General features: G+C 34.8%; 1 protein-coding gene across 1 annotated transcript; it reads left to right on the top strand.

Moving 5' to 3' along the window:
• Positions 1-37: 37 nt before the first annotated feature.
• Positions 38-7,384, top strand: LOC123558654 (probable serine/threonine-protein kinase pats1). Its single transcript, XM_053544337.1, has 5 exons — positions 38-695; positions 2,281-2,307; positions 3,805-3,828; positions 4,127-4,181; positions 4,483-7,384. The coding sequence occupies exon 5, from the start codon at positions 4,653-4,655 to the stop codon at positions 6,807-6,809; it is 2,157 nt and encodes a 718-aa protein (XP_053400312.1). The 5' UTR covers positions 38-695; positions 2,281-2,307; positions 3,805-3,828; positions 4,127-4,181; positions 4,483-4,652; the 3' UTR covers positions 6,810-7,384.
• Positions 7,385-17,459: the final 10,075 nt, after the last annotated feature.

The raw sequence follows: 17,459 nt of genomic DNA, 5'->3' as shown, positions 1-17,459 counted from the left end.
AATGGGTATAGAGTATCGAGATCTGTATGTTTGAACATTTCAAGGTGATGCTTGTTCTAGTACAAAATATATTCAGGCATATGTTTGTTGCGTTTTCATATCTCCTCTGTGTATTTATATAAACTTTTTAATTCTGCCTTTTCTCACCAGATTTGTCAGAAGACGTAATGGTTGTGTGATGCAAAAAGATCACCTTATTTTATAATGCTGTGTGTATACGGATACGGTTAGCGTTCCGGTGATAAAAATGATAAAGCTTAAAGTGGCCTCTATGGCTCAGTATCAAGTGCACTGGCTTCTAAAGCGGAAGGCCTTGGGTTAAAACCACATATGAAATAACCACTAGCTTTTAAGATGACACTTAAATTAAGTAGGATATCATTAACCGGGCCGACTATAAATGAAATTAGATACAAACAAAAGCATACAATGATTATTTTAAAAAGTAAGTGTCATACTCAATTTTCTTTTGAGCTAAATCAGCACATGCACTAATTAAAAATACTACTTTGTCTACATTTAATGCTGGTAAAACATTATCTGTATTTTGTAACATGGGTATTATTAACAAAGGCCAACAGAACATAGAGAACAACAGTAATTAACGTATCGTACCCATATAATTTCAATGTTATTTGGCATAATGAGATATTTATCTTTTATTTCAGACAAAGTCAATTAAAAGAAGTGATTTAGTGAGTATCTATTCAATATCATAGATAAAAATATGTTAGGTATTCACTAGAAACTTAGAAATGACAGTTGCATTGATATTATAACCTATAAAACACCATTGATATTATTTAAGAAACAATTTATAGCAAAACAGTGCTTTATCACTATTTATACACGATGGGCGGTTATACGTCGGGCGTAAATTATTTCGGACGAAGTATAACCGCCCAAGTGTATAAATAGTGATAAAGCACTGTTTTGCTATAAATTATTTCGATTCTACTATGTTCTTTATTGTAAAATTTACATCAAACATGATGGAACTGTTTCTTCGCGCAAGCATGGCGCCAATAGTAGGTATTTGTTAAAACACGCCAGGACCGGAAACGGTAATACGTCTTGCGGCAGAATTCAGTTCGAGCGAAAATTATTGCGAATTATTCAGCAAAGCAAATAACTCATTCAGTATGTGTATAAATTAATCAGAACATTTGTGCAATGTGAAATTTCGTTTAAAAAATGTTATTAAGTAAAATAGTTCATGGAATTTGAAAGCGCTATTTCTTGATGCGTACATGGCGCTAAATATCACGTTGACGTGAGGTCAACATAACATCGTTGTGATGATTAAAGCATTGTTAGTCATATTAGAATTGTATTTACTCATCAATGTTTGCCTATTTCTGTATACAGTTAAACCTGTTTTAGCGGCCACCTGATTTGAGTATCTGCATGCTGGTGGCAGCTGGTCAGCCAACTTCCTAAATATACTTTTTGTTCTAGCTTCAACTTATCATAAGCAGCCACCTACCTTAATTAAGCAGTAAGAATGTGTCGCTCCATGGCTGGCTGTATACGGCAGATTTGACTTTAAATGGAACAACTTGTAAATTGATATAATTATGACAACGAGATTTATACTTAATTTTTCTTTAATTTTTTCATATCATATACCATTCTAAAAATGTCCAAAGATGGTAATAGATGGTAAAAAAGTTGTCTAAAATCTCAATTATTTTTAAATTGTCTATCATAAAACATTTTGATAGTGCATTTTCCATTGTAAAATGCAGCCATTTTGAATACCAGATTGTTTTAAAATTTATTTCGGTTATTATTTCTTAAATTGTTATTAAACTTTCAATATCTCTGAGTCAGCACATGGCAACAGTTTAATATAAATATTTTTCAAAATATCAATTCTGTTTAAAAATTGTGTAGCTTCCAGATTTCAACACTGTGGAAAATACACATTTGGACATAAAAGCGTTATTATTCAAGACATCTTTAAAATTATAAAAATCCTTCTACTTCCTTCCGTTATCTTTAAATCTATATTTTGCATAATATAGCCAACATTCATTAAAAAAACTTGTTACTGATTAGTTGCGTCAGACAGTATAAAAAATTGATGACGTTAATGTTTATGGTGATGTCTCCTGATATTAGAAAACTAAACTCAGGTCCTGTGTATTACCGTAGATTTAAAGATATATGTAATTGTACATTCGCAGTATTTGTGAACAATTTCCGCTTATAATTGTCCAGTTAATACATGTTATTGTTACGAGGCCAACTTATTATTTCCCTTTGTTTTGCTTTCAGAATGAAGTGTTATTTGAAAAGTTCAGAGTAAGTTTTATCTAATTTTGAATTAAAATGTATATTAGTAACGTTGTAACTTTTAACGTAAAACCAATGTTTTTTCATGAAGACGATGTTAGGTTAATTTTGCTTCTATGGGATATTGGAGTCCATTCAGTTTTTCATTTATAACGATAGTCTGCTTAAGCGGGTGCTATTGCGTGTGATGGGTGTAGCACATTTCATTACCTTTAGATCTCATGATCAGTCAAACCGAGTCTGCTATAATTTGGCATGTATACGTTCTTTCCTTGCAAAGAATGGTCTTACTGATGTAATTATATAATTCTGACAAAAGCCAAGTGTAGTTGATAATTTTACATCAAGTTCTCAACACATATTATTAGTGCTTTCAACACAGGAATTATGTAGATACATGAAATACAAATCTCTGTATTGTGTGATGTTCGTCTGTCTATCAGCTATTGGTTTTTAACTTTTTATTAATACTCAATTATTAATTCACATATTTAGTAATTTTAAGGTTTTAAACAATATGACCGCCCAATATCGTTCAAGATCAATCATTGGCAAAATCGGACCTTTAGGCAAAGAGTTATGGTCCTTGATGTATCAAAAAATATTATTTTAGCGGCTTTATACTAATAGCATTAAGATAAAATAAGACAAAAGCGATCGTTGGCCAAAATTATTGCATTCGTACACCTTAATTTCTTCACCTAGCGTAACAAAAATGGTGTATCTAAACATATTGATATAGAATATGTATACATATCAGATTATATGCCAATTCGATTATGAGCAAATGGTTCTGGAGTTAAGTAGTGCCCCTGATTTATCAACATTCCACTATTTTTACACTCTTGCATTTTCATTTATCTGGCAATCTAATTACATCTTAACAAGACCTCAGTCTAGTTTAACTACGGTCTAAATCGGACCAGGGATTCCGTAGTAATGTATCCTTTATGCAACAAACCGGTGTATTTCACCGTTTTAACACTTTAGCAACTTTATTTCCTCCTGATTTTATTCATACAGAATGTGCATACGCGTACGATATTAGGTAAAAGATTGTGATAGTTGGTCTAAAGTTATGCGCCCGTAATTTATCATAAATGGTGTATCCAGTTTTACTCTGCTTCACCAACACTAATCATCTTAAGATATAATGTGTATTTCCATAAAACCTTTGTCAAGTTGTGTTGTTCAATGAACCAAAATAACATTGATTATTAAAAAATATATACACGTCCTTGACTAAGCAAAATACGTTTATTTCCTCCAAACTTCCGCTGTAAGAAATTCTCTTCGCCGGTGAAAATATATTTGAATATGCATTCATGTGAGCAATATGTGACTATTATGACCCTTTTGCTTTGTCACGTTCTTACTTTCCAACATTGATGCCCCTTACTAAACTGTTACAATTGTCGTAGTTAAATAGGTCTTGCTCTCAGCTGACTTTCCTGAGCTGAACATTACTTCTTCAATATATACTGAAGCGCTATATATATCTTTCAGATTGCTCAACAGGAACAAATCAGTGTAAGTTGATACTACTATGTTTTCTATAAATCAAATGAAGATGTACTATTTTCATTCAGTAAACATTTAAATTCATTTTCCCTGCTTTGATAAATGTTGGATGACATAAAGAAAGTAAACTTTGTTTTTCATTCAGTTTTCGATTGCAGGTTTTCTTATCTCAAGTCTGCAGATTAAATGAAAATATTTTGTAGTCGACATTTCAAATGAATCTGTTGTTACCAAGTCAAAATGTTTTGTTTCAACATGCCCAATTGTGGAGTCCTACTCGTGGTAAAGCCATCAATATATTTTGCAGGCGGCTGCGTCACACGATCCTGATCAAATTGATGTCTTTCAAGAATTAAAAGAAGGTAGAAAATATCATTATATGACGGATACTATAAACTTAATTATGTTTTAAAACACATCTACATGTGTGTTGTTTGTCAGAAATCTAATATTCGGTTTAAAGTGAAATAAAAAAAGTTACACAAACAAACGAAATCAGCCAAATGATAAACATACCTTGTATATTGCACGTTCGTTCTGCACATTAATTTGATTGACCATAAGCAAGCGCGATGTACTTGTTAAAGAACAAGTACCATTTTAGTGTTATGTAATATACCGTCGGCAAAAGCGATGCGTTATACCTATATTAAACTGTTTCAGTTCCAGTAGAAATTAAGGATGACCCATATACTATCAATCTGTACAGAAAGGCCCTTCAAGATGGAAGAGAACTAGATCATTCAATTCGGATAAACATCGTTGGGAACTTTTCTCAGGGAAAAACATCTCTTGTACGAAGACTGATTGGACAGACTGTTGATGATGTTAAAATGACCAACGGAATAGACATAGACCGTTATCATTGCGAACACACTAGGGATGGCGCTTTTTTATACAGAAAAGTAAGCCTTACATCGGATGGTCGGGATTTTATAAGTCGCATAATTTCAATTGCGCAGTCAATTGAGGCAAAAAGAAAAGAAAGTGTAGCCTCTGATGGTAGTACTTCTGAAAACGAGGAAGGCGGCATTCCGGATGAATCAGATGTTGATTTTTCCAAAGATATTGAGAAAAATGAGGAGTTGCAGTCATTTCTACGCGAGATTAGATCAGGTAAAATGTCCGAAGAATCAGATTTAAGAGAGCAATTGTATATATGGGATTTTGGCGGTCAGTATGTATTTTATGCAACACATACAATGTTCCACTGTTCAAGGGCAATTTATCTACTCGTATTTGATCTTTCACGTAAACTAGAAGATAACATTAAGGATGAATTGTTTCCGACAGAAACCGGTGATAAAACAATGGAATATTTCATAAAATTTTGGATGAATTCAATTCATGCATTCGTAGGATCAAGTGATGCCTCACATCCGCCAGTAATTTTGGTGGGTACCCACAAAGATAAATTGGAAGGAGACGACGAGATAAAACGAAAGACTGCAAGCGCATATTTTAATAAAGTCAGAGAACTGTTTGATGACACTGACGTACACAATCATATTCAAATAGATGATTTCGCCATCGATAACACATCCCCAAATGATGAAGAGATCATTAATTTGAGAAAATTGATTATCATCATTGGCAAGCGTAAAGAATTTAAAGCAGAAATTCCGGCTAAGTGGATTCCATTAGAAAAATCATTAAATAAATTGACCCACGAAAATATTATTACATTTGATGAAGTGAAGGAAATAGATGCAAAAAATGAATTTTCACTTGGTGACGAAGAACAGATCAAACTGTTTTTGCAGTACCACCACATTAAAGGAACATTGGTATATTTTGACGAAGATCCAATTTCAGGGCATATAGTTTTAAATCCACAATACTTAGTAGATGCCTTTAAATGCATCATAACGTCCCAAAGATTTTGTAACAATGATCCTACAATTCGTCCATTATGGAAAAAGTTGATGAACAATGCAAGATTAGAAACTGGATTGATCGAACACCAGTGGAGTCAGAATAAAGACAAATCGTTTCTGGAGAATCAAGACATTCTTCTAGCCTTTTTAAAGAAACATTGTATTATATCTGAAGCAATGGCTTTTGACGAGAACAGTTATACGTCAAGCGGACTTGGCTGGTTTGTTGTACCTAGCCTTCTAAAGCATCATTGTTCTCCAACTCTCATTGATGATTTTCTGAACGGCAAAAAGCAGTCATTGATTCGACTTGCCTTCCGTTTCGGTAACTCTTCAGTTATTCCAACTGTGTTTCACCGCCTAGTAGCAGCGAGTCTAGGAAAATGGTCTGTCGTGACATTCAAGAGAAAACATTTGCTTTTTGAAAACCTTGCAGTGTTAAGGTTGGATATCGAACATGTTGGACTAATTGAAATGGATTTGCCAGAAATGACTATAGAATTGGTACTTGTAGGTTTGATTGGAAAAGTTACATTGGGGGATTTTTTCCGGCGGTTCACGGAATCTTTATGTAAACATGAGCTAGGAAGACAACCTAGGTACAAAGGAGAATATATAAAGCCTTACTCCTTTGGTTACAGATGCAACCACGAGAGTCATGGTCAAGAAAAATGCCGGTTAATGGATATATCAGATTTAAAAGACAGAAAGGAAGTACCTTGCGAAGACTATGGAAATCATAAAATACAAGTACATGAGGCAAAATCAGAATGGTTTCTTCCAGATGACATTGAAACGACAAATATTCCGTGTAATAAGCTGTCAGACAAGGACATTGGAAAAGTATCTCAAGCTTTAGGAAAGAACTGGGAGTTTCTAGCACTGACGTTAGGTGTCACACAAGTGCAGATCGACAACTTAAAACAAGACAATCACAGCACTGTCATGACCATATACGAGATGCTCCGATTATGGCATCGGCAGACAGGAGAAAGAGCGACTTTACATTCACTTGTAGAAGCATGTCAAAGTGTACCAACGTTGACAGTAGACTGGGATGAGTTTAGGAACATAATTGATGAAATGCAAAGTGAACTAATAACTCATTTCTGAGTTAATAATAATGATATTCAAGTGAGTAACCGTTCTAGAAATAACAATGCAAGTACTGTCATTAATTTAGAGATGGAAACGACATAATGAAACGGATCTGATTATAGCTAAAAGAAGAATCCATGCGATAAATATGTCCAGAGGGCTCATTGCCGTTAGGTCAACATTTTCTCTCGAACTTTTATTTTCTTTACATTGTAATGGATTTGTGGTTCACCATTAAAATTGTACGAAATTTGGAGATTCAAATCAATCTGAGACGGTAACACAATAAACATTCGATTGGGTTCCTAAAGTGATTATTGCTTATGATGAGGGCATCACATCTCATGTTAAACCAGACACGTATAGCAGAAATGTTTTATATACTGTTTTCGAGGTTTTAAATGGGCATTATAACGATTATGTTATTACAATGCGTGAATTTGCTATAATTACTTTTCATTCTTACAAAGCTTAAGGTATTCTGCATGTTTAAAAATTCTTTTTACAATGTAGAGTTTGATTAAACCAAGTTTTGTTAGAACTTCATACTTACAAAGTCGTCAAATAAGAAAAAAACGTAGGGTCGTGTGCTTGACTTGTTGCCGGAGTGATTTGAAAAATTTGGACAACGCACAAGTTTTCAAAGTGGGCGTCACAGTTTTGATAACATTTTCCAATACATTTTTCTACTATATAGATTTTAACGAAGCTTCATAATCTTAAATAAACGCATGATTTATAATATGTTAAGATAAAATGTATAATTCCGTGTACTTGTTTTTGAGATATTTGTCCATAATTATAGATCCGCACATAACACGCCAATTTTAATTCATTATTTAGAGTTATTTAAAGTGTTTAATATTATAGTTTATCTTTAGAAAAATAGTAATATAACGTTGTTGTTTCAAACAATTAACTCAAGGGGTGGCTATTTAACAAATAATCAAGGCCTTTGAGTGTTTTATCGTCTAATTTAGCACGGTTCAGAGTTCAGATGCGTAGGAAGAACCACGGTTCAATACTGAAGCACCTGAACGATGAAACGTGGTAAATAAGACGATAAATCACAAGAAGGCATTGATTGTTTTCATTCTGACATGATCATTGACATAGTTTAATAAATATTATGCTGGACTTCATTTACCCGAGGTGTAATGTATCGTACGTCAAGCTGCAATTTGACGTCATAATGCTTTTCTTACCGGTCCGCGCGTCAACCGTTGTTTATCGCAGAATATACAGAGCTTGATTTCCTTCTTTGTTTAACTGGAAATCAATTCGAGTAATGTTAGAATAATTTATAAAACAAATCTCATTTTCATATACCAAGTCCAGGTTTTATTCTACGTTATCGGGATAAATGAAGTTACTCCATCATTCCCGGTTTATTAAACGTGTAGAACTACCTTAAGAACATTTAGTTAAATTTACCTAGTTGACAATTGCCCTTTATATTACTGTTGTTGACTTTGGAAGATGCTAGGGGTAAGAGTAAGGTTAGGTGTGCACCATAGACTGGTCTAAGCTCCCCTGTGGTGCTTTTGCACATTGACCGTTTCAAGGCGGCGCCCCTTTGTGTTCCCCTATTTATTATGCCCCCCTCCCCCGATGATAGGCATATTACTGTCCGTCCGTCCGTCCGTGCATACGTGCGCGCGTGCGTCCGGGTAAATTCTTGTCCGGGCTGTTACTTTGCCATTCATAAAGGGATCTTAAAATAACTTGGCATAAATGTTTCCCATAATGAGGTGATGTTTCATGCGCAAGACACAAGACCCATAGCTCAAAGGTAAAGGTCATACATATAGGTTAAAGGTTAACAGGGTCTGTTTCGCGTCTGGTTCATAACTCTGCCATCAATGAAAGGATTTTGAAATAACTTGACATAAATGTTTACAATAATGAGACGATGTGTCGTACGCAATACCCAGACCCCTAGCTCCAAGGTCTGTGTCACACTTAGAAGTCAAAGGTTAACATAAAATTACTTCTTTCTTGTCAGACACTTAATACTAACTATACGACAGAACGCCACCACTACTGTATAGCTCCACCACTAATGCAATAGCGCCATCACTTTCCAAAAAATACTGACAAACTTCTTTGAAGGGAGATTTCATTATTTCTGATGTTTGTGTTTATATGTACAAAACACATTTACATCTTTTGCATGTGCGGTTATGTTCTTTTATTGTGTTTATGTTGGAATACAAATATATATTAAAAATGAGAAAACGGAAGGAGGAAAACTCTTAACACCTCAGTTTACATGGTGATAAAAATAAACACGACAATACATTCTCCGACTTTCGAAATAAGCTCTTTCAGTTGAATCAAAGGCAAATGTACAGTTTACTTACCTGTTAACAATTCAGAATCTATTATAGCTGCACCACGGAAATGTGAGCAGCTCTTTTTCTTATCATATTTTTAATCCCCCGCCGTGGCGGAGGGATTATAGGAATGGTCTGCGTCCGTCCTTCCGTCCGTCCGTCCTTCCGTCCGTCCGTCTTTCCGTCCGTCCTTCCGTCTTTCCGTCCTTCCGTCCGTAACAAAATCGTGTCCGGTCCATATCTCCTAAACCCCTTGAAGGATTTTCATGAAACTTGGGTCAAATGATCACCTCATCAAGACGATGTGCAGAACCCATGAGTCAGACTTGTCGGTTCAAGGTCAAGGTCACAACTCAAGGTCAAAGGTTTGAGCCTTCCATTTTGTGTCCGCTCTATATCTCCTAAACCCCTTGAAGGAATTTAATAAAACTTGGGTCAAATGATCACCTCATCAAGACGATGTGCAGAACCCATGAGTCAGCCATGCCAGCTCAAGGTCAAGGTCACAACTCAAGGTCAAAGGTTTGAGCCTTCCATTTTGTGTCCGCTCTATATCTCTTAAACCCCTTGAAGGAATTTTATAAAACTTGGGTCAAATGATCACCTCATCAAGACGATGTGCAGAACCCATGAGTCAGTCATGCCGGCTCAAGGTCAAGGTCACAACTTAGGGTCAAAGGTTTGAACCTTCCATTTTGTGTCCGCTCTATATCTCCTAAACCCCTTGAAGGATTTTCATCAAACTTGGGTCAAATGATCACCTCATCAAGGCGATTTGTAGAACTTATGAGTCAGCCATGTCGGCTCAAGGTCAAGGTCACAACTGAAGGTCAAAGGTTTGAGCCTTCCATTTCGTGTCCGCTCTATATCTCCTAAACCCCTTGAAGGAATTTTATAAAACTTGGGTCAAATGATTACCTCATCAGAACGATGTGCAGAAATTATGAGTCAACCATGCCAGCTCAAGGTCAAGGTCACAACTAAGGGTCGAAGGTTTGAGCCTTCCATTTGGTGTTCACTCTGTATCTCCTTAACCCCTTGAAGGATTTTCATCAAACTTGGGTCAAATGATCACCTCATCAAGAACTCATGAGTCAGCCATGTCAACTCAAGGTCAAGGTCACAACTGAAGGTCAAAGGTTTCAGCTCTGTATCTCCTAAACCCCTTGAAGGATTTTCATGAAACTTTGGTCAAATGATCACCTCATCAAGACGTTGTGCAGAATTCACGAGTCAGCCATGTCAGTTCAAGGTCAAGGTCACAGCTAAAATCAAAGGTTTTACCCTTTCACTATCCATAGCAGTGGCGGGGGATTTAACTGTCTTTCAGACTGCCTTGTTATTTTGATGATGGAGCTAGGGATTAGTATCAGTGCAAATTAATACAAGATCCGTATAAACTGTGTAAACCTTGTTGTAGACAAGGCGCGTTTTTGTATAACACAGATTTGCCTTTATTGGAAAAGGGTATTTGGAATGGATAAGGCGTAAAGAAAAAATATTCGTTTCCGGTATCTCGACCTACCTAAATTTTTGGCCCGACCCTAAATGTTTTTATTGCCTTGGAGAAAATTTTTTTCAACTTTTTGACAAAAAGTTGCAAAACTGCACTTTTTCTGCTTTAAATATGGTCAGTGATGTTAGAAATCAACTTACTGATGCTCAAAAGGTATAACCTCCTTATGTGTATTCATTTTTTGACACAAAAATAATTTCCGAAAAGTCCCACTTAATAAAAAAAAAATCCAAAAAAAAAAGTTTTCCGACCTACCTATCCTAATTTGTTTGAGCATGTTAATGGAAACAAAGAATTTTTTAAGGCCTAAAATGATATTTAACATATCAGACTGAAAAATAAAAGGTAAAGTGAACTGTGTTCGACGTAAAAGCTTGATTTGAATAAATCAATACTGCATTTTTTATTTATAAAACACATATCACTTCAAATTGAGATTCTTTCTCTTCAGGTATCCCGTATATATATAATATATATATACGGCGAGGCTTATGTTCTTCGTGATGACTTGATGACAGATATTGTGTTTGAAATCATTTGTCCTCCATCTCTTATGCATGTGGGGAAGTTGGCAGTTATTTGCAGATAACAGTTTTGTACTGGTACAGAATCCGTGAACACTGGTTAAGTTAACTGCCCGCCGTTACATAACCGAAACACTTTTGAAAGGCAGTGTTAACCCTTAAACAAACAAACAAACAAAACAGTATGTTTCATTTTATTTTATCGAAGGAATAAAACCGTTGATATACACGGTTACTTTCAAAGTCCTTTATGAGAAATTGTAATAAAGATGTTGTATTACAACATTCTATAAGTGAAGTTATGAAGCGGGTATGCTAATTATGTACTCTTCATTATATCCTACTGCATCCTCTTTTTTTTAATTATTTATATATATACGTTTTATCAGCTCAGATGAATTATTCTAATTTTCAAATGACTCGTACCATACTGACATATGGATCATTGTTTATATCTATATATTACTTATTATTGTACAGGCGGACAAGGCTGATGACTGTTCTCATTAAGTGTAAAATAGTATAAAGCATACAGTGCTATAGTTAAAGCAAGGCAGATATCTAAATTTGTGTTAAGGTATCGGATCCACAAATAAATAGTTCGATGACCTATGACCCGATGTTATTTTTGGTTGTGTCTGCTAAACAAGAATTAGTAAATAAGATAACGATTATAGTATGCATGAATCACTACAGTCATGTTTTTTGACTGCGAAATGATAAATCTTACACTGTAATAACTGGATTTTGTTCAGATATCACTGAAAACTGTGAAGTAATAAATGTTTTGTACCATATTTTTGTCATGTAATTTCTTTTTTCTTTTTCAAATGATACCAAAATTATATTGGCTTACGAGGCATCAATATTTGATATATTTTAATAGTATTGTTATATATTGTTGCTTCTTTGTGGACAGGATGCCTTTAGTAATTTGATACTAAAATATATCAACACCACCACGATATTAACACTAATCTTACAATTTATTTTATCAAAGTTTCGGCGGTATATCTCTTTTTGCTATAAACTATATATCTGTTTTTGCTATAAACTATATTTATAACATATATTTTTTTTATAAAACAACATATATTTACCATCTTTTGTATGTATCTCTGTTTAAAGAGTATACATTGTATAAAACCATATAATACTCGATATGATTGATATCAATCATATTCATTGTGAAATAAACATATTAAAAAGACAGGTATTTCAAACTTCTTTTGATGTATCCATACCTTTTAAACGCTATTGATAATGAAAACTGCGTCTTTATATGAATTATAAACAAATAAATTCTGACTGGCCAGAATGCCCACAATTTGCACACAATTCCATATGATATTGTACAGTTCTTTTACTTTATCATTACATATTATTTTGCACAGTTTTTTTGATAATGTATAATATGTTATTTGTGCAAAGGGCGGACATTCTGGCCAGTCAGAATTCATTTATTTACAGTTCAAATATTTTATACAATGAAATAGGTAATAAATACGCATCACTTCAAATTATACAGATGACAAATCCAGAATTACCAAATAGCTTCTAATGTCTAGTAAGTGATGGATTAATTCATAATTAAATTTACAGCAAAGTAAAGTAGTATTACCTTCATAGCAATTTCTAAGATATATCTTCTGGAATGATTTGACTTCAAATAACTTGCCCTTTATTACTGTAGGACTGAATCTCATCCAACTGTAGGATTATTTTACCCCCACAAACCTTCGAAGAAGGAGGGGTACATTGTTTTGCACATGTCAGTCGGTCGGTTGATCGATCGGTCCGTAGACCAATCGTTTTCAAGATGATAACTCAAAAAGGCTAAGGCCTAGGATTATGAAAGTTTATAAGGAGATTGGTCATGACCAGCAAATGAATCCTATTGATTTTGAGGTCAGTAAGTCAAAGGTCAAGGTCGCAGTGACTTGGAACAGTTTAAAAGTTTCCGGATGATAACTCTAGAAAGCTTTGGTATAGGATCATAAAAGTTAATTTGAGGTTGTCATGACCAGTACATTATCCCTATTGATTTTGAGGTCAGTAGGTCAAAGGTAAAGGTCGCAGTGACCCGGAACAGTTAAACCGTTTCCGGACGCTAATGCCTAGGATCACTAAACTTAGTTAGAAAGTTAATCGTGACCAGCAGAAGACCCCTATTAATTTTGAGGTTAGTAGGTTAAAGGTCAAGGTCACAGTGACCCGGAACAGTTAAACCGTTTCCGGACGATAACTTGAGAACGTTTGGGCCTAGGATCACGAAACGTAATAAGGAGGTTGATCATGACCAGTAGATGACCCAGTCAAAATGTATGAGCGTTGACTTCTTCTTATTATTTTTGCTAATGTGTAGTCAATTTTCAGTATATTCTGACAATTTGAAATACCTGGGCTTTAGCACGACATGTCAGCTTTTCATCTACGAAAACAATATTTGAACTCGGAATAAACACGAATCCCACAGGGTTTCGTAATGGAGCCGTTGAAGTTTATATGGAGATTTTTTGAACTCGCAAATCGTTTAAAATGTGGTTTTTGATGTTGTCTGAAAGTATCAGTATATGCCTCTGGTGATTGGTATTTTTGTATTTGAGAGCTGCAGACTTAGACATTTCAGAAATAATTTCAAAATGAATTTCGCGTAACAATTCTACGGAAGCGTTTAAGGGTAATCAGACGCTATACGTTTTATTACGTTACAGGTGCGGAAAGGATATACGCATTATCTAAAATGCATTTTTATGCCTATTTTTGTCCCAAATGTATGTCGTACAAATGTGTTAAAAATGTCGAAAAAAACCCACTTATTTTTAGTAAAAAATTATTTTCCTAACGGGCACATTTTCATTCAATCTCGCAAGGCATAGGTATGTTTTGTCAACACAGAATAGGACGTCATTCGATCCTAAGCTATTTTCGGAAGTAAAGAAAATTAAAGTAGACAGGCTAAACTTTAAAACGAAAGTCGCATTTGCATTGGTCGATAGTAAGAGGTCACGCGCAGGAGTCACCCCGTCAAAATGTATGCGCGTGGACTTATTATTTTCTTTTTTGTTCTTTTTTGCTAAGAGAAGTCAATTTTCAGCCCTTTCTGACGATTTGAATTACCAGGGCTTTAACAGGACATGCCAGCTTTTCATTTACGAACAAATATTTGAACTAGGAATAAACACAAATCACACAGGGGTCCGTAACGGAGCAAGTGTATATGGAGATTTTTGTAACTTCGTCAAATCGTTCAAAAGGTGGGTTTTGATGTTGTCTGAAAGTATCAGTATATGCCTCTGATGTAAAATATGTCCATACTTGAGAGCTGCTGAGTTAGAAATTTCAGGAATAATTTCAAAATGAATTTCGTATAATAAATGTTGATTCTTCGGCAGCGTGAAGGGGCCATCAGATGCTAATACCTCTTATTACGTTACATGTGCTGAAAGGATATACATGGACGTGTTAACTTCAATAAATACTATATATGAGCCGCGCCATGAGAAAACCAACATAGCGGCTTTGCGACCAGCATAGATCCAGACCAGCCTGCGCATCCGCGCAATCTGGTCAGGATCCATGCTGTTCGCTTTCGAAACCTTTTGCAATTAGAGAAACCGTTAGCAAACAACATGGATCCTGACCAGACTGCGCGGATGCGCAGGCTGGTCTGGATCCATGCTGATCGCAAAGCCACTATGTTGGTTTTCTCATGACGCGGCTCATATATACAATGTTCAAAAATTGAAAGAATAAAGCGTAGTTTAGTAATTCTGTCTTCTATAAAATGTGAATATCTGATATATTCATGTACATATCGAACCCTGTGTTTGCAGACATAATTACATTTCAAAAACAATTAACCAGAAAGTTACACGTTACCCCTGACTTTAAACACAAAAATGCAGGCTTTAATATAAAGGGAAAGGTAATGCTTCATTAATGTTTATTCTGTGTGCTAGGACTTCTTAAATCAATTAAAATATAATAAGATAAAATTTAGGTTATTATTTGAACTGTATTTCCTTATTTTTGCAAGACAGAAAGAAGATACATGTAATATATTAAAACTCGTGTTTTCTTTGCAGTAACAGATTGTCAAGGATCAACTGAAAAACTTTGACAAGTTCTTGATAATATGACAAACCATTACTTAGATTAACTAAAAAACTGCTAAAAAGAATCACGGTGAATCAATTATATCTTCAAGCAAAAACAAGAAGAAAGATCCAATAGGAAAAGTCACATCCACAAAACGAACCCTATTGGCTATTTTATGTTTAGGTTATAATGATCAATATTTACACGAAATACACAGAAAAAGCAAAATAATTTGAGAAAAAAAGACAAAAGAAACAAGTACAAGAACCCCGTTGGGCCCAGCCTTGGATCGATTAGTGGCAAAAAGCACCACTTTGGAGTTAAAACCATACCCTCACTTTTTATCCACACATTGCTCCAACGTTACAGGACAGTGTATACAAAAATAATACCCGTCAGGTGAATCATTTACACACGTGATAGTAACCGCCAAAGTCACGATATGTAAAACATGAAGATGCTCTTGTAAACATATATTAAATTACCTTTTTCAATACTGTTACATAAGGCATAACATAAAGAAAAGTATAATTTAGAGTACGACGAAACAGACCAGAAAACAAGTCTCAAAGCGGCTTGATCCCAGTGCGCTTTAGGCAATGGCTATCATGGTTTCTTCGGTCTGTTCTGTCAGACACAATCAACGAGGAAAACGTAGCATCAGAACATTTAATAGAATGTTACATAATTTTACAAAGTACATTTAAAAATTGCCATGACAATATCATGATCATGAAGCAATTACGATTAGACTATTATGAATATATGCATTTTTGAAAAAAAGATGTACCTAGTACTGAAAAGGTGTTGGTTTATGGAAATATATTAGTGTAATACAAATTGAAGGTCACCATTCACACACGAAACATGCGTTTGCATTTGGCCAGTGAACAACTCCCCGTGGAAAACTTAGTGGTCGAGGGTTAACAGGATCTGTTTCGTGTCGGTCCATATCTCTGCCATTCATCAAAAGATTTTGAAATTAATTGGCATAAATGTTCCCCATAATGAGACTACGTGTCATGCGCAAGATCAAGGCTCCTAAGGCCAATGTCACACTAAAAGGTTAAAGGTTAACATGGTCAGGCCCCGTGTTCACAAAACATTTTTCGGTCTCAGCTGAGTTTGAGTTTGAAATTTTAATATCAATTTAACTAAAACTTCAAGGTTAAATTCCAACTGAGACTAACAATCAATACTGAATAGTCACTTGAAAATTGTTTTTTACTTAAAATTAAGTTTTTAATCATACCATTTAGTTATAATCGACAAATAAAGTTTTATTATTAAACTCAGCTGAGACTGAAAATATTTTGTGAACACGGGGCCAGGGTCTTTGTCTGGTCCATTTCTCTGCCATCAATGGAGGGATTTTAAAATTGCTTGGCATAAATGTTCTCTATAATGTGATGACGTGTCATGCGCAACACACAGTCCCCTAGCTCCAAGGTCAAGGTCACACTTAGAAGTCAAAGGTTAACATGGTCTGTTTCTTGTCTGGTCCATTACTCTGCCATTTATCAAGAGAATTTAAAATTACTTGGCACAAACCATGTTAACCATATTGAGAAGAAGTGTCGCGCTTATGACCCTGGTCTCTCAGGTCAAGGTCAAGGTCACAAAAAGATTCATACCTAAACTGTTCTGACCTATTATGTGCAGACAACTATAGCATTCTTGGACACGCTTTGGGGGCATTTGTCACTAATAGTGACAGTCTAGTTTCTATCTTCTGGATCAAGTTTATTGTTGATACAAGAAGTTTGATACCACCATTTAGAAATATCGTGTTCGCTTCTTGGTAATTATAGCCTGCACGTGTTTATAACGTTATGATTCAGACTAGAGTGTTTTAATATTTTAATGTATTTGAATGCATCGTGTGAACATAATGAATTGTATGTATAAGATAAATTGTAGAAGAAGAAACCAGTAATCAATTCTACGATTATTGAATTTTGTCCTTTGGGCTTTGGATAGCCATTGCGGAAAGGTATGTGTATCATACAGTTTATTTTGTATGTACAGAATAAAAACATATCTAAAACAAATGCACGGATTATTATTTCGTATTTACGAAAAAGTATTTCGTTTTATAAAATGATTTCGTATTCATGAAATATTTCTGTGATTTTACGCAGATAAGTCGAAAATTCGAATTATCATTTTAGTTTTCACGAAAAGATAA

This window comes from Mercenaria mercenaria, chromosome 5 (genome assembly GCF_021730395.1).
Source record: "Mercenaria mercenaria strain notata chromosome 5, MADL_Memer_1, whole genome shotgun sequence".
Lineage (NCBI taxonomy): Eukaryota > Metazoa > Mollusca > Bivalvia > Venerida > Veneridae > Mercenaria > Mercenaria mercenaria.
Note: the sequence above shows the minus strand (reverse complement) of the source record. Positions and strands in the feature narration are given on the sequence as shown.

Bases quoted from the DNA above. Each gene is read 5' to 3' on its own strand.
- LOC123558654 (XM_053544337.1), top strand. From the start codon at position 4,653: ATGACCAACGGAATAGACATAGACCGTTATCATTGCGAACACACTAGG.